The 18362-nt window shown below is 35.6% G+C and overlaps 1 protein-coding gene across 1 annotated transcript in view; it reads right to left on the minus strand.

Annotated features, from left to right (window-relative positions):
* Positions 1-18362, minus strand: part of MCF2L (MCF.2 cell line derived transforming sequence like) — a 92696-nt gene that overhangs the window by 536 nt on the left and 73798 nt on the right. The window contains exons 16-26 of the mRNA XM_087938158.1: positions 18046-18122; positions 17592-17658; positions 16097-16212; positions 13743-13812; positions 10021-10113; positions 9836-9928; positions 8208-8333; positions 2826-2918; positions 2225-2303; positions 1494-1560; positions 7-27 (exon numbers count right to left, since the gene is read on the minus strand). Of these exons, the coding sequence (XP_087794284.1) occupies positions 7-27; positions 1494-1560; positions 2225-2303; positions 2826-2918; positions 8208-8333; positions 9836-9928; positions 10021-10113; positions 13743-13812; positions 16097-16212; positions 17592-17658; positions 18046-18122 (902 nt within the window). The remainder of the gene's footprint in view (positions 1-6; positions 28-1493; positions 1561-2224; positions 2304-2825; positions 2919-8207; positions 8334-9835; positions 9929-10020; positions 10114-13742; positions 13813-16096; positions 16213-17591; positions 17659-18045; positions 18123-18362) is intronic.

An 18362-nucleotide genomic window follows, 5' to 3' on the forward strand; every position in this document is an offset into this window, starting at 1 on the left:
AAGTGCCTTCCCTCATTTTTTGAAGGGCTATACATGGAAGAAAGTGAAAGTTGTCATTTATAGTTATTGCAATAGCGTTACATGCATGAATGGTTTATATCACACTAAGATCTTTAAAACAAACTTCAGAGGATGGGATTTTTTTTAAAGGAACCCCACAAATAAATGAAAATAATGACTTATTGTGCATTAGAATATTAAACCACACTGGAAACCTGGTTTTAGGAAACCATGCATAAACCTGAGTCCACAGTCTATTTCTTTGGAAAGTGTCTAAGGCAGGGGTCGCCAACCTTTTGGACCTCAGGGACCACCAAACTGATAATTTTAAATCCCAGGGACCACTAACTGGTTCTGTGGGTGTGGCCTAATTTGCGGGTGTGGCTTGATGGTCATGTGACTGGCTGGGCATGGCTTGTATCATGAAGTGTTATACGTTATGATTCTTGATTCTTAATGAATGTATCTTTTCTATTATGTATACTGAGAGTATTTAAACCAAGACAAATTCCTTGTGTGTCCAATCACACTTGGCCAATAAAGTATTCTATTCTATTCTATTCTATTCTATTCTATTCTATTCTATTCTATTCTATTCTATTCTACTCTTTTCTATGTAAATATTATAAATATTTATATCAATATTGAATTTTTTTATTAAAAAGAGCAACTTTTACCCAAAATCAAGCAAAGAAGGCAGGCAGATTGACTTGCTCACAGAATCACAGATTCATTCAGAGATCTATCTATCTGCCATTGGCTAGCTCAGTCTGTCATGTAAAATTTACTAGCAAGCAAACTCACAAAATTAACTCATAACACACCATGTATGTAAATATTGAATTTTTTTATATAAAAAAGAGCAACTTTTACCCCAAATCAGGCAAAGCAGGAAGGCAGATTGAGTTGCTCACAGAATCATTCAGTGTTCCATCTATCTGCCATTGGCTAGCTCAGTCTCTCAAATTGGCTTGCCGTGAGTCTGCACTGAATAATAGAATCTTCAGTCCTAAGGGAGATTTGGCTGTGCTTAAAAACAAAGCCTAAGATCTAAAGACTAGCTAGAAAGCAAGAAATCAAACCATTTCCTGCTTCCTAGCTAATCTAAATCTCCAGGCACAGCAGAACAGATGATGGTTGGAAAAAGGAAAAATAGCAACTTAGCACACAAGTTTGCCGGATAAGGAGTGAGTGGGTGGGGAGGGTTCCTGCGGGCCATGTGGGCAGCACGGCCTTGTGTTTCTGCTCAGCCTGGATTAATTGCTTTGGGGGCTGCTCTGGGGTTGAGATTTCTCTGCGGCCCACCAAAATTTTCTCATGGTGCACCAATGGGCTGCGGCCCACTGGTTGGTGACCGCTGCTCTAAGGTATATTTAAATACTGTACAGAAGTTAAGAATTTAAATCCCTAACTTGGCCCATGACACTTGAAATCCAAAGCATCAATTGTTTCAGAGTTTTAAAAAGTAATCTTTGAGGTAGAGAATGACTCACCTGGTGTTAGCTGAGAGAGACAAAGGTAAACTCTGAGTATGTTCAACAGCTTTATGCTGGCTAGCTTCTGTGAGTGACAAAGAGAGAGAGAGAAGGAAAGTATATGTCATTGACAAGCTTAAGCTTTGGAGAGAACATTAAAGTTCATTCATGTTTAGAGAAACATGAATGAAGGTAAACTATTGTTCAAACAGGGAACTATTTTATCTGCAGTCCAAATACCTTCATAAATGTATACAATTTTTTTACATTACATTGTACTGGGTATGGATAGAATTCTCACAGAAATAATAGGGTTTTAACAAGAGTAACTGCAATTTACGGTAACTTGCTCATGGCAATCACTTCTAGCTCAAAATATATACTTTGCCATCTCTGCTTATCTTTGCCTTTTCTTTACTGGAGCAGGGAAATGTAAAAAAAAAAGCCCTTGCATCCCTAGCCCAAGCAGACAGATAAGTGTTTTGGGATGTGAAGGAAAAAAACATGATATACCTTCCCTTCCCACATTTTCTACAAGAAAAACTATGAGGGTGCAACTAGAAATGGAAGGGTGTTGGGTGTCCTACTTCAAATAATGACTGCCATTTCAAGGAAGAAGAGCTAGTTTTGTTCTCCTCCTAAGAAATTTGTTTCTGTTTAGAAAAATAAACACATTTTTTTACTTTATGATGATATTTTACACCTAAATATTAGATATCTGGGAGATTGATGAGAAAGACTTAACTTACGCCTGCAAGCCTGTAATTGGCTGGTCAATACTTTTCTAATTTCATTTACCCAGGTAGCTTTGATTTCAGGAGTTGCAGCCTATGTCAAAAAGAAAAAAAATCCCAGAAATTTAATTCATTTGTCCTTCTTCAGGCAGCCAGTCAAAAAGAGAATTTCAGCAGATAATGTTAGAATTGTGTCAAAACTGGCAAGCATTGTGACAAAGTCTTACCCCTTTGTATGTGTGTGCAATATTTATAAGTATCCCCTTGTATATTTACGCAAAAGGAGAGTGTTTAGATTGGGATATCAGAGTTGCCATCTTGTCTCTTGTGACCTCCACTGGGGTGCTATTGTTTCATTGTCACAAAATACAAGTAACTCTTTCTTCCTTCTGTTTTCCAACCATTTCCCCCCCAAAAGTTCTGGAGAAAAGACCCATAACGGGGACATTATTGCTGCATAAATTATGTTAATTATATTCTTATATTTGTAATTAGACTATTGTTTTCCTGTTTTTATTAGCTTTCTTGAGCCTCATAGTTGGTAGAAGTGGGAAATAAACTGATCAAATAAATAAGGAGCCTTTTCAACAAGGAGCATTTAAAGAAAATATTTTACCTGTATTATGTAAACTTCTTCCCTTGCATTATACCAGATTTCAAATTTTTTAATATCACCTTTTACATTTTCTGTTATTCCAACTGCAGTCATCTAGAAAACAAAATAAATTTAAAGCAATATTCAAGTAGATAATCTTGTCAAATAATATTCACACAAATTTATTTGATTAAATATATTTATTAAAATTTATATATATTTTTTATTATTATTATTATTTTTTTTTTTTTTTTTTTTAATGCAACAGAACAGAAATAAAAAAATTTTTTTTTTTTTTTATTTTAAATTTTTTTTACCTAATATTAAAAATTTTAAAATAAAAAAAAAAAAAATTAAAAAAAAAAAAAAAAATATTTTTTTTTTTTTTATTTTATTTTTTAAAAAAATTTTATTTAATTATTTTTATTTTTTAAATTTTTTTTTTTCTTTTTTCCTTTTTTTTTTTTTTTTTTTTATTTAATTTTTTTTCTTTCCCGGGAGGAAGAGGTGTCTTTGCATTGGCTTAAATCGAGCCAAATCTTTCACTTTTGAGTGGCCCTTTTTATGATCAATCCATACATTAAAGGATCCTTGCATTAAAAGTTTCCCCAGCTCATTCAGGTTCCCCTTCAAGAAAAAAATAGAACACACACACATATAATAGAATTGCAAGTAGATGATTTTATTTCTGATTGCTAAAATGTGATTGTTAAATAATGACGGACTAAGTAATATAATTCAGCTTAAGTTCAAAACCAAAGGAGAAAAAGATTATTTTGTTTACAGGTAGTCCTTGATTTACAGCCATATTGCAGCCTGTTCATTACGGCTGTAGTTATTGTGGTCATTAAGCAAGTTACCCACATGATTCCCTCACTTAATGACCACATATCCTGCTGTTGTAGAGCACAGGATGCCTCAGTAAGGGGAGGGGATTGGGAAGCCTAGGCCAAGCCCAATCCTCCACTACAGCACCTCCTCAGTTCAAACACAGGCCCCAGGCTTCCCACACTCCCTAAGGAAAACCTAAGGCTGTGCTTTCTACCCGACTGAGTCCTTGCAGGTCTTGGGCCTGCTTCTCACCCCACTAGGTCTCATATCCATCTCCCCTCATTATGTCTTAATCTATTTACTTTATCCAAAGATTGCCTCTGGGAAGAAACATCTGATCTGCTGCATAGCCTTCCTACATGCAGGCCAGGTGGTATCATCTTGAGAGCAGTGATCCTTTGGGTATTGGAGGCAATTCCCAGATAAGAATTGCAACTGCTCCCAAAATGGTGTCTGCTTCCAGGACAGCACTAAGCAGCCTCTACCCTGTTTCCCCGAAAATATGACCTACCCAAAAGTCTTAGTTTGATTTTTACATGGGCGCCCAATATAAGCCCTATCCCCCAAATAAGCCCGAATTAAGATCCCACCCACTCCAGAATGCATAGGTAAAAATTAAGCTAGGGTGGGAATGGGGCGTGTGGAGCTGTCCTACTACTTACCTTTGTACAGTTGTAGCCAGGCCTCGCACACCCCAACACCTGCCTTGCCAGCCCATTTCTTCTGCAGCCAGCAAGGCTGGCAAAGCTTTCCTGAAGGCCTCTGTAGCTGATAACAACGCTTTGGATTGATCTGGAGCTCTGTTATCAGCTGCAGAGGCCTTCAGGAAAGCCTTGCCGGCTGCAGAAGAACTTCCTGAAGGCTTCAAACAGTGAAAAGTCTCAAATGGGATCTCAAAGATCTCAAAGAGATTGGTGTCACGAGCACAGAGGCATTGGGGAAGATAAGTAGATGAGGGTCTCGAGACCTACCCCAGTGACTTGTGAGTTGCCCTGTTGACTTCCACATTGACTCTGTGGGGAAGCCAGGAGAGAAGATTGAAAATGGTGGTCAAGGAGTGTGGGGTGCTTGGCACTCAGGTTGAGGGGGCCACTGGGATGGTTGAAACTCTGAGGACTGGTCCCAAGCAGCATTTTTTCAGGACCATTGTAACTTTGAACAGTTGCTGAAAAAGTGGCCATAGATTGAAAAATACCTGTGTTAAGCATTATATACAGGCTACTATTCAAATATTCAATCTCCAAAGTATGGTCTTCAGTAAAACAATCTTATCTTTTTTCCTCAATTCATTTAATAGTCAGGACACTGCATAGAAAGGCTTGCAATATAAAACTATATATGGAGGAAATCAAATAGGCAATGTCATTCCTCTGGTGGAGACTGACTCTGAGAGAGAGGAGGAACAGCCGACAGGGAGTGGAAATGTGGCTCCGGGGGTTGTGGAGGAGGCTGGGGAAGGGCAGAGGCCGGCTGAGCAGTCAGAGGAGGACCCAGGCCCATCCCCTACCCATCCTAGGGCACGTAGGGAAGAGGCTAAGGGAGAGACGTGGTCTCCTCGGGAGGAGAGGTCTTTGATCCTCTTCATGGGCTGCAGGTGTGACAACTGAATAAGAGTTTGGACCTGCGTACTGGCAAACGCTGGAAACAAATCATGTAAATATCTCTAGTTTATAGTTCTTCTCTGAGTTTGCATCCTTCCAAGTGTGTTATCTGTGGACATCCTCCAGCCCTTATCTTGCCTGGTTTGTGTTGCTTTTTTCCTTCTTCATGTAACTGTGTGGGAGGTTTTTTTTGTCTTCCGTCAAAGATATTCAGAGCTTGGGAGCAAACTGAAGGAATAAAGGGGGCTTCACCTGTTTTCTGTGACTATGTTTGTTTTGTATCCCATCCTGGGTCATCACAGGCAAGTTCTAAAAAATTTCAATTACAGCTAGTCTTGACTTACAACGGTTCATTAAGTTACAACATCACTGAAAAAAGTGACTTATGACTGTTTTTCACACATACAACCGCTGAAGGATCTCCATGATCATATGATGGCAACTGGCTTGTATTTATCTCGGTTGCAGCATCCCGGGGTCATGTGATCAATTTTGCGAACTTTGACAAGCAAAGCCAATGGGGAAGCCAGATGCACTTAACAACCCTGTTACTAGCTTAACAACTGCACTTAACTGTGGCAAGAAAGGCTGTAAAATGGAGCAAAGTTCACTTAAGAATTGCTTCACTTAGCAACAGAAATGTTGGGCTCAATTGTGGTTGTAAGTCGAGGAGTATTGTATTTATTTTTAAGCTGGATTAATGAAATTTCCATTTCATTCAGTTAAAGGGAGAGATAAGATGCAGAGTTAAATGAAAGACATCATCTGCAAAATAGAATTTTCTATAGTTTAAAAAATATTTTGGAAAGTACAGTATATGGAAATATGAGATTGTATATAACACTTTATTTACCACTCCCAGCTCTTGAAGGATCCTGGATGCTGTTGGGCCAGCCACCCTCTTTTAGCCCAACCACCTCACACAGTTGTTGCAATGAATGAAAATAGGAAAGATTATCTATACTGCCTTAAGTCCTAATGAAAGTTGGGATTTAATTTGAATAAAAAATTATTTTATTTCACTGTAAGAAAGCGAGAATAAAGATAAACTTTTGCAAGATGCTAGAATAAGAGGAGGATTTGGTTTGCCTAATTGGGAGTTGTATTACCAAGCTACAAATTTGATGTGGGTTAAGGAATGGATAACATTAAGGAATACTAGATTGTTGACATTAGAAGGACATGATCTGTTGTTGGGGTGGCATGCTTTTCTATGGTATAAGGGAACTAAAACACAGGGGTACTTTAGAAGACATTATATACGGGAGTCTCTGTGGTTAAACTGGGAGAAGATTAAAAGACAATGTTATTTGAAAATTCCAGTCTGGCTATCGACTATTGAAGCATTTTCTTATCCTATAATATACAAAAAGGAACAAACAGTTAGATATGGTAAAATATTGAATGAAAAGGGTGAACTTAAATCTATACAAAAACTAGAGGAACAAGGTATAAAGATGAATTGGTTTTCATATGCGCAAATACATTCAAGGTATGATAAAGATTTTAAAACAGAAGGTTTCTATGATAAACTGACTGATTTAGATAAGATTTTGACAGGTACTGATGAAAAGGTGATTAAAAAATTGTATGGATATTTATTAGAAATTAAACTAGAAGAAGAACAAGTTAAAGAAACTATGATTGCTTGGGGGAAGAATTTTGGATATGGGATTGATCTAGAGAAATGGCAAAAATTGTGGTCTCAAAATTATAAAATGACATCAACAGCATATAAAGAAAATTTGTATAAGATGTTTTACAGGTGGCATTTTCCCCCGACAAGAATAGCAAGAATGTTCAAGAATAAATTCGAAAAATGTTGGAAATGTCATCAGACACCTGGCTCATATTACCACATGTGGTGGACTTGTGCAGATGCCAAAAAATACTGGACTAAAATCCACACGTGGTTGGAAAAAATGACAAAAAAGCATATAGACTTGAAACCAGCGATATTTTTATTGGGAATTTTACCTGAAATATATAGTAAAGATTTGAAATACCTGATTGTAAATGTATTAACAGCGGCTAGGATTGTATTTGCTAAAAACTGGAAAAATGAGAAAATACTGTCACAGGAGGAAATTATTAAGAAAATATTGGAATGTGCTGAAATGAGCAGATTGACATTTGAAATTAGAGAACAGGATGATAAACAATTTTATAAAGTTTGGAATCTATTCTATCAATGGTTAGACAATAAAGTATAGTAACGAAATATGTAGACTTTTAGAAAATACTAAATATATAAAAATGTATTCTTTTCTTATTATATCTACAAAATGTTTTTAGGATAGATTTGGGATGATAATATGAATTGTCACAAAACAAATTAAATAAAATATGATTATTTTCCAAAGCATGAATGAATAAAAGTATAGTCAAATGATTGATTAATAATGACACCAATGTATTTAATATTGGATTGAAAATATAAGATCATATACAATGTAATTATAATTGAAGACTATGAAATGGAAGCACAAAACAATTTGTAAACCAACTGGCACACTGTATGTACATATATGGAAGATGATTTGATGTTTTTCTGTTTTGTTTGTTTATGTTTGCTTTAAAAACCAAAACAAATTTTATTAAAAAAAATTATTTTATTTCAGGCTATTGGAAAAATAAAATATTTGCACTATTTATGCAGGCTTGGTCTTGCTTTTCTATCTATAAAATATAAGATACCAAAACCTGCCAGTTGGCTTGGACCCCAAATGAGGGAATATCACACTGGAGGTAGTTGATAGACTAATACCAGCTCCACCAACCCCCTTGTCCCTTTCTTCCGCTAGCTTTGGTTATAACTTGGAATTTACCGCGATTTTAATGTGATTTTAACCATCTGTGTGTATAGTTATGGTTTTATTTTAATGTTGTAAGCCACCCAGTCACCTTGTGGCAAGATGGGAATGGGCAACAAACAAATTCAATGAACAAACGAAGAAATATTACCAGTTACCTCATAGCCAGTGATTGCAATCTGATGCATGGAATCGTTAACTGCTTTAAGAATTCCCAATATTGACGTCAGGGCTACTTGGAGATCTTCAGCACCTTCACAATTTTTACTGTACTTTAACATTTCCTGTTGGAAAATTACATGTTCAGGCAATAGAAAAGCATCTGCAGTGTTATTATTAAGGAAATGCTTCATGGGGCTCTTTTAATCTACTGGGGAAGGAGCAATCATCTTGAATAATTTCAAAGATGAAATAAGTAACATTTAATTATTTTTTAAAATAAATAGGTATTAGATCAAGTGGATAGAATAAAAGACCATTAGCTTCAGGATCAAATATTGATCAGTTCAAGGGCCATCTTTGTCCAATGCCTAACTTGCCCCCCCCCCCACTTCTAGAATAAACAAGCTAAACAAGCTATTTTTTCTTGAGTAGCATTTCTTTGCAGAACCCCACTTCTTTAAAAAGTGCTGGCAACTTAAGAAACTCTGCTCTGTGACCTTAATTAGAACACTTCAGGTTGCTGCCTGAAACTGACTAGATCTTAATCAGTTTTATAGAAAGGGTTTTGGGTTTTTTTTGGCCTAAGTGCATAAGCATGTTAGCCAGTCAGTGGTACCATATTTCTCTCAGTGTGTATTCTCTACTGTGTGCCTATATACTCATTTGTAACCCCTTCTTTCCCAATGAATGTAAATTTAAACATTAATTTACTTCTTGCTAATTATTTGATCACCAGAGTGAGCATTCCAAAGGATAGGGGAATGAGAAAAAGCGCTACAAGATTGGCCTTGCAAACTTGGCTCCTCGTGAATCAAATTTCAGAGATCATCCTTGCCGTTTGGGCTCACTCACTTGTGAGAGGCAAATTTCTTTGACATTGTAAGTATGTTCGGGGAAATTTTCATAATAAATTTTACTACTGAAAGATTTGTTGCCATCCTGGTGTCTCCCTTGGTGCTCTTTGGTATCTAGCATGCAAATCCCAAATTAAGTAATGATGCACAAACTAGCTGCAGTGGTCATTTTTCTGTGTTTCTTCTGTCCCCTTAGTCCAGGTATTACTGAACAAACTCTACTTTCCATTTGTGAAATAGAAGCATTCAGAGTCCTGGATTAGACTTTCTTTCTGGAGAAAGAACCAGTTTTGACTCAGCAAAAGGATCTTACTTTCAGAAAGGATAAATTTATTGCCTGGAAGTCTCTCTTGGAACATCACCTTTTACTTATTCTAGGGAAGAGATTATCCCTTGATGCTCCGATTATATGAAAAGTAAGCTATGCAAAGGAACAGGAAATGTAACAATGTTTGCCTTTCTCTTTCTCTGTCCCCTCCCTACCCACCTCCCCCAAATATCCCTTTTGTCTGGAAAGATGATTCCTGTAGAAGAACATGGAATTTACTATGTCATTATAGATTTGCTAAGGACAACTACAAAGCATATTGCAAATGTCAAGTCACTGGACAAACTATTTTTTATACACAGTTATTAAACAAAGATAGTCTCTGAAAGGTGTGCCACAAATTTAACTGCATTCATTTCCCTTGGTATCTAATAGATTCTCTATTTCCTGTCCTACCTGACTTTAATCAATCAATCCATCTATGACATAGCTGAATTCCTACCTTTAGCAAGAGTTGATATTTGGTTATTCTTTGAACAGGCTTTAGTAAATAAGAATCCAAACTCAACTTGTGATCAAGTTTTCGCTGACACTCCTACAAAAAATAAAGGACAGACAATAACTTTTCCCTCACAGGGTAATAACTGATTATTATAAGCAATATGGTCCCAAGTACATAAAAAATACCTGGAAAAATGCTGAATCTGAACACTGTCTCCAAAGACTTTCTGATCGAGGTTTATTTTGACAATATTTTTCATAAATTTTGAAGTCTTTCATCTTAATTTAAAAAAGAGAACCATGAATCAAACAACAAAGTATCTGTTTAATTAAAAGAATATATATTTACATCTATAATGAATGAATAAAGACCAAACTCTTCTGATAAGATATTGGCAGAGTACTGACTCATCTCAAAAACAGTTTTTTTTTTCTGTTCACATTTCTGCTATTCTTTTTTCCTTTACGGGGAAACCTGAAAACCTGTAGTATGCAACATTTACATATATCAAGGAAAACAATGAGGGTTTAAGTAGGTAGTTTGTTATTTCAAAACAACTATCAGCAGCCTATAGACTCTTTTCTTAACATACACAAACATCAGTGATTGATTAAATGTGGCAAACCAATTGACCCAGCAGACAACTTACAAAATTATTTCAAAGTAATGCTCTCTGTTTTGTGGGGAAATAAAATGAGCAATGGGGAATTAGTTGGATATACAAATCTAATATTCAAAACCAAAACCCCAATGTACCTATTACACTGATCATTTATTTAGTGCAGAATTCCTCAGTGTACGCAGTTTTAAAGATTTGTGGACTTTAAATTCTAGAGTTCCCCAGCCAGGCATGCTGCCTGGGGAATTTTGGGATTTGAAGTCCATGCGTCTTGCCAGTTGCTAGTGTGGAGAAACTCTGATTTAGTGTAAAGATCAAGATCTGTATATAGACCGCTATATGAGAATGGTGGGACAGTACTTGACTTTACATCACATTTCTTTCTTTATATGCAAATGTAACCTTGCATTGACCAATGCAATTTTTCTTATTCCTGCAGTATTATGGCATTAGTACAGCTGATCTGTAATCAGACACTTCACATAATCAAAGCATTACATGAAATGGAAAACTGGTTGCTACATAGTCAAAGTATCTCTTCCTCTATCTGAGACTTATCAGGCTGTTTCTAATGGAAGCTGAGATCTTCTCATTCTTCTCTTTCCATTTCCTCCTTCTCCTCCTACAACTGTTATATAACTCATCTTCTGAATAAAAATCCTAGGAGGGGTTTTATAAATAATACCAGCAATAACAATTTCTGGGATTTTCCACACAGAGTAATTATAGTAGCACTAAGGGAGAAGACTTATAGAATGTTGGCGAGTACAACAGAGGGATAACACCAAGAAGATTTCTTTAAGTCTTCTTGGTGATAATCCTCTGCTACTCTCAGCAACATTCAAAATCAGTTTTTATTGGGAATGATGGAAATGTCAACCAGAACTCAACCAGTCTGTTAGGGATATACCCTAGCAGAATGTGCACAGAAGTCAGGCGAATATGAGAGAAAACGTTTTTTAGTTTACACACTCAGTAAAACCGGATACACTGTCTTAGTTGAATAGTTTATTCCATTAAGAGTTTCCGTTTTACTCTTCATTAAATAACAGAAACCATATCTTGAGTAATGATCCATTATGCTTAATATATAACGAGCACCTCCCATACTAGGTTTTTTAGGACCTATAGTATCAGCAAATACGACCTCTAGAGGCTCTTTAGTTTTAAATCCATTAATTCTATTTGCTGGTATTACCTTGCTCTTTTCTTGACTGCAAGCATTGCAGTGCAAATACTTACTGCAAGGCTTCAGTTTTATACCTTCAGACAGTTCAACCGTTTGCTTGAGCATTTTAAAATTTATATGCCCTAAACGTCTGTGTAGCAAATGTATGCATTCGTCATGAGGCTTAACGTTATTATACACTGTATTAGCCACCTCTAATTGATTATCATTCAATACATACAATTCATCTTTTAAAGTTGCAGTCACTTTTTTACCTTCCTTTTCTATTATGCAGTTTTCTCCCCTAAAGGTAACTACATAACCTAGTTTAATCAAATCTCTAACTGAAAGCAAGTTAAACTTAAGTTGTGGTACATACAACATTTTAACATTTTCTTTTATACACGAACAATGTGCAATACCTTCAGCTTTTGCTTTCATTTTCCAGCCATTAGCTAACGATATCTGTTGTGAACTCGTGGACATCTTAATAAATCTTTTCTTATCTTTTGTTATGCAGTGCGACGCTCCACTATCTACAACCCATAAATTATTATTTACAATTTTTCTGCTATACATGTCTATTTCAAAAAAAGTTTAATCCTTTTGATGCTTTTTGGCATTCTGGCATTTTCCTTTTTTGCAGAATCTAGCCAAATGTCCTTTCCCTCCACAATTAAAACATTGTTTAATTGTATAGGCTGTTGAAGATAATTTCTCTTCTTGTGGTTGTTCCCTTCTCAGTTGATCCCTTTCAAGCCTTCTCCTGGCTTCTTCAATTAATCTACCAGTAATGTCAGTTAATGTGAGGTTATCTTTTGGCAGTACTTCCAGTGAAGTTACATAGTCGTCATAGCTCTCATCTAATGAAGACAAAAATTATATAAACCTGATGCAGTTCTGTGAAGATAAGTTCTTTTTCATGCAGTTCCTGAAAAATCCTCTTCATAGTGTTTATATGAGTCAACATGTCTCCATTCTTTTGAAGATGTGTTCTGAACAGCCTCCGTGTAAGATTTATATGTGCTCCTACACTGTCTCGAACATAAATCTTCTTTAAATTCTCCCAACACTTCGCAGCTGTTTCTTCTCCACGAATATGGACAAGCTGCTGGTCACAGAGTGTCAGTCCTATTATACATAGAGCTTGCTCATTTTTCAGTTTATATTCATTTATTTTCTGGGCATCATTCTCATCTTCCGGATCCCAATCATCTACCTCTGGTGGGTTTTGAATTATACTCCACAAACCTTCTCTGCGTAGAAGTAGACTGCATTTCATAGACCATGAAACATAGTTTGTTCCATCCAGTTTGGATATTAGAGACAAACTTGGTAAATTGACTTGTGCCATTTTTCTTTGGATATTAAACTATAATAAACTAATAAAACACAGCTGTCGGTTTACAGTATTGTGTAACTACACTAACTCTCAATTTATATAAGCCTGTTGTATCCTGGTTAGTCTGACTGTGCAGCCTGGGCGCATAACCAGTGTTAGGGATATACCCTAGCAGAATGTGCACGCTAGTCAGGCAGTCAGGCGAATATGAGAGAAAACGTTTTTTAGTTTACACACTCAGTAAAACCGGATACACTGTCTTAGTTGAATAGTTCGTTCCATTAAGAGTTGAGCGGGGTCAAACAGTCCAAATATCATTCACTAGTGTTCAGTCAGTTCAGTCCGGAGATTGTTCAATTGCAAAAATCCAGTGTCGAAAAAAAGGTCAGTTACCTTACAATGTCAATCCATAAATCAGTCCAGTAAATATCTTCTCACAGTAGTTTAGATATGCAGCATTCAAAACTCTTTCCTCCTTCGACGTCAACAACAGGGAACACGCAGAACAATCAACCATCAATCCAGTAGCAATCCAGGTTCTCTAGCTCCCTCTTATGGCAGTTTCTCAACCGCACGCAAATTATATCATTTAGAGTTTAAAGTGAAAAAACACATTTAAACTTTGCTATCATGGTTTATATATTATTTACCCAAACAACGTTAGGTAACTATGGTTATTCCTAACACAGTCCTAGGGATATAAACGTTTGTATCTTGAAAGAATACTGAGAAAGAGCAATTTAGTGTGATTCCAAGTTACTTAAAATCTAATACTTACCCGTTCAAGGAAACCACGTCCTATCAGTTGAGGGCAGTCTATATAATCTTCTATTTCTCTCAAGAATATTCTACCAAAAATAGTAATTATATTTTACTGATGTGATGAAATAAAATAACACATCTACATGTGACCACACTTATTCTGTTCTAAATTTACATGCACATTCTAATACATTTCATGAGCAGAAATCTATAATGGCCCCATATGCATAAGCAAAATTCACTATTTGCATTAAAAATAAAACAGTTTAGCCTTGCACCATATAAGTTACCACATGAAATTGATAATGCTGGAAATAATTCATTTATATAACATTATTGATATGTATGGTGCACAACAGTGAGCAGTGCTATGTTCTCCAATGCGATGCTGTTCAGATATCCTGAATTTACAGTTTCTAATTAATTTTACTTTCACAGCCAGGTCATTTAGATGATATCAGGTTTTGAGCCATATACATAGGTCTCTACCCTGACTTATATCTGATTATGTGTAAGATAACAATTGGAAAAGGAAAAAAAAATAAGAGGAAAGACAATGAGACTGAAATATATACACACACATGGGCATTTTATAAAAAAACATAGGTCTGAAGGTCTTTGAAAAATAACCCTACATAAAAAATAAAATCTTAGCCACATTCAAATATTTATGGATAGGTATTTAGAATATAAAAAACAACACTGAAACTTTGAAACTTTTGGTTCATAATGAGCAGATAAAAGATTGCCAGTAGTTTTTGTTAAATGAACCAATTAGCATGAGAAAAAATTATCCCAGGTAATTTACCAGAAGATGGCTTGTTATTTGATATCTAAGCATAATTCTAAAATTGTTGCATTTAAATTAAGTTCATACAATTTGTTTTATCTTAACACAGAATCCAGGCGATACACATAGACAACAACTCAAGTAGGTAGTAGTATAACTTAGGACTTCATGAAAGAAATAAAAGGACAAGGACAATAATTGTACTTACATACTTCCAGTAAATCACAATTTCCAGCTTATTCATTAACAGTGAATAACAGAATCAACAACCATTTTTTAATTCAAGCAGTTGTCTGTATCACATAAGCATGCATTCTATAGTTTGGCCACTAGGTGGACTTTGACTCATGTGGGCTCTAACATGGGGAGTAATGCTCAAGTTTTTAAAAAGCAGATGCCCAATTCTGAAATCAGAATGCATCCTTCCAAGATCTCTTCCTCTTCCTCTGTTTGCTTAGACTCCTCCTCCTCTATTCCAATCTCAACATAGAATACCAATATGCATAATTTTGTCTCCATAGCATCATATTCATTGAGAAAAATGCCAGGCTCATATTGCCAATAATAAAAGGACACGAAATGAAATGAAACACTTTGAATGAAATCAAAGTGTTTGTCAATCTCAACAATTTTAAGATGCTAATGCTATTTTATAATGCCTTGGTAAGGCCACACTTGGAATACTGCATCCAGTTTTGGTCATCACAATGTAAAAAAAGATGTTGTGACCCTAGAAAGAGTGCAGAAAAGAGCAACAAAGCTGATTAGAGGTCTGGAAGCTAAAACATATAAAGAATGGTTGTTGGGATTGGGAAGGTCTGGTTTAATGAAAAGAAGGACTAGGGGTGACATGATAGCGGTGTTCCAATATCTCAGGGGCTGCCACAAGAAGAGAGAGTCAAGCTATTCTCCAAAGCACCTGAGGGCAGGACAAGAAGCAATGGGTGGAAACTAATCAAGGAGAGAAGCAACTTCGAACTAAGAAGAAATTTCCTGACAGAACAATTAATGAGTGGAACAACTTGCCTCCACAATGTTCCAACACTGGAAGTTTTTACGAAAAGACTGGACAACTATTTGACTGAAATGGTATAGGGTTTCATGCCTGAGGAGGGGGTTGGACTAGAAGTCCTCCAAGAAGCTCAATAAAGAATCATGCATTTCATATTTATATTAGATGTATATATGCATGTGTGAACTCCATGGGAATCTTAACAACATGGATTATGAGGAATACTTATTGAAGAAAGAGAAATTATTATGTGAAAACTTTATGAAAAAAATAAGCAGGAGTCTTATGGAAAGAGCTTATACCATCACTGATTTTGTTGGTCAATCTATTAATATCTATTAATATCTATTAATATCAAAATTTATAATACAGCCTTTCTACGACACCCTGGTTTTCATCATATGTTGAACTACAGTTTCGTCATCCTTGGCCATTATGGCACACTGGAGGTTATCAACTGGGAATATGGTGCTCTAATTGTGATCAACAATGGGACATTTCCTTTGTTATTATTTTAATGCCCTATTTATATTGCCAGAAAGCGCATGTATGAGATACAAATCCCAACCTGTTGTGAAAGTGATAGATTTCTTCCATGTTTCCAAACAACACATCTTTCTTATTTTGTAGCCCAGGTGAAATGAGATGTGCCATTAAGGGGTTGTCCATTTCTGCTGCATAGCCCTGTAATACAACAGGAAAGCAGATTCATTGCTTCCAACGGAGTTCCCATCAAGTGTCCCCTATTTTCAACAATTGGAGCCTTCAACAATTTATCAGCCTCACTGCTGATAAAACATGTAGCAATATTTCAATATTAATCTGCTCAGGCTTCTAATGCAGAGTTTACACATCTTAATAATTCTATTTTATATAATATAGTTATAAACTATGAACATTTGCTTGGGAAAAATAGTTCACATGAACAAGAATTTTGTAAATAATCAACATGTGTTTTTGAACTGTTCATTACATGTAAGTCAGAACCATTTATAGCCCATATACAGCTGCTAATTTGAATGTTTTGACTCCAGAGTTGATCACAAGGTCTGCAGGTTCTTACAGAATGACCTTTCAAGGGAATTGTTCTTTCTTCTTCCTTCCTGACCCAAGTTCCTGTTTATGAGTTCTGCTCTAGGCAACAAGACTAAATCTATTATTTAGCATTTCCATACACCAGGAAAGAAGCAAAAACCTGCTCTTTAAACACTCATTAGACTAGACTAGAGAAGATTCTGCTTTTAGTTGATGTATCCAAAACAGCTGGCTTTGAAAAGGGAAGTAAAACAAAGTGACTGCATTTGGTCCCGGGGAAGTTCTCTCAAGGGAGAATACATATTTAGAAAAGGAAGAGGCTGCAATGACATTCTAATTCCCTCTTCCATGTCCTTATAGTTAGGCCATTATATTATAGTCTTTATTTCATCCACCACTAGAAACAAGAAGAGTAAAAAAGGATTGTCTTAATCTTAATGGGAACCAACACAATACAATGTTCTTGTCCTTGATGTTCAGTTACTCGTCTTAAGTAGAAATAACTTTATATTAAAATAGGGGGATCGGAATATATTTACAACAGACTAGAAGTGAATCAAGTGTGAAGAAAGGATGTTTTTCACCTTCTTGACTTGGTTCTCCTTTCTTGACTTCAGTGATAGTGGTGGAGAAAACATTGATAGAAGCCGAATCTGTTACTTTTTTGGTAACAGAACATCTGGCTTCTCACATTCACAGCATTCATACATTGCACTTAGCCACACTTTTCTTAGTTTATTTTTTCAGCAAATTTTAATTAGGAAAAAACTACACATTAAGGTGACCTGTGAACCAAATGGACCACCTCTTTTAAAGTGAACAATGCCCAGCAGTATTCGCTTTAAGAAAAAGGCTCCAATTTCCCAAAGTCAAATCATTCTAGATGAGGGCTGATTTTCTTGGAATAACAATTTTGTCCCATAAATATTTGACTCCATATAGAACTTCCATATCATTTTCTACACTACAGGATTGATTAAGGAATCATTTTAAATATAACATTGGCAAGGATTTTTTTAAAAATGTACCTCAAGAACACAGAGAAGTTCTTCCACATAAGCTCGTTCAGTTTCAAGAAGTTCATTCATTACATGTCTATCAACATAAGGAATAAATGAATTATTAAATAATTTCAGATTTCAAAGTCCCTAAATGGCTAGACTGGAGATTAAGAACCATTTTTTTAACAAATACTAGCAACTGCAAAACAAACTGCATGGTGTTTCTTAGATCTGATCATGGAGAAATATTTTAGAAATATTTTACCAAAAATTGTATGTCTTAAGGCAACTAATATGGTAGAAAAAGTTTTTGCTGTATACAAAAGGATGGACATAGAAATATTGCCAAAAAAAGAAATGTTACTGTATTATTACTGGTCGATTAATGACTATTTAATGACTTCTATTATCTTTAAATACAATTGTTAGACATACTGGAAACATTTCTTACATATAGTTGCTTGGATAAAAATATACTTACTTGCGTAACACTGCTAGATTTTCTTCATCATCTGTCACAGAAACATTTCTAGATTGCTGCATTTCATTTATCTCACTCTAATAAAAACAAGAACAGCAATTTGGCATCAAATCTTTAAAGCCAAACCTCTCCTTTCCAAAATGTGTTTGGCTAGAGACTGAAAAGTTTGGTTCACAAAAATGCAGCTCATATCTGATTTTTAAGTGCCATGACATGCATGCATATGCTAGTATGTATGGCTGACTATCATTTACCACTAAAAATTAAGGAATAAGTACTTATATTGCAACAAAACTGTTCCCAAGTGCATTATGCAA

This window comes from Pseudonaja textilis, chromosome 8 (genome assembly GCF_049901715.1).
Source record: "Pseudonaja textilis isolate UNSWEBS1 chromosome 8, rPseTex1.2, whole genome shotgun sequence".
Lineage (NCBI taxonomy): Eukaryota > Metazoa > Chordata > Lepidosauria > Squamata > Elapidae > Pseudonaja > Pseudonaja textilis.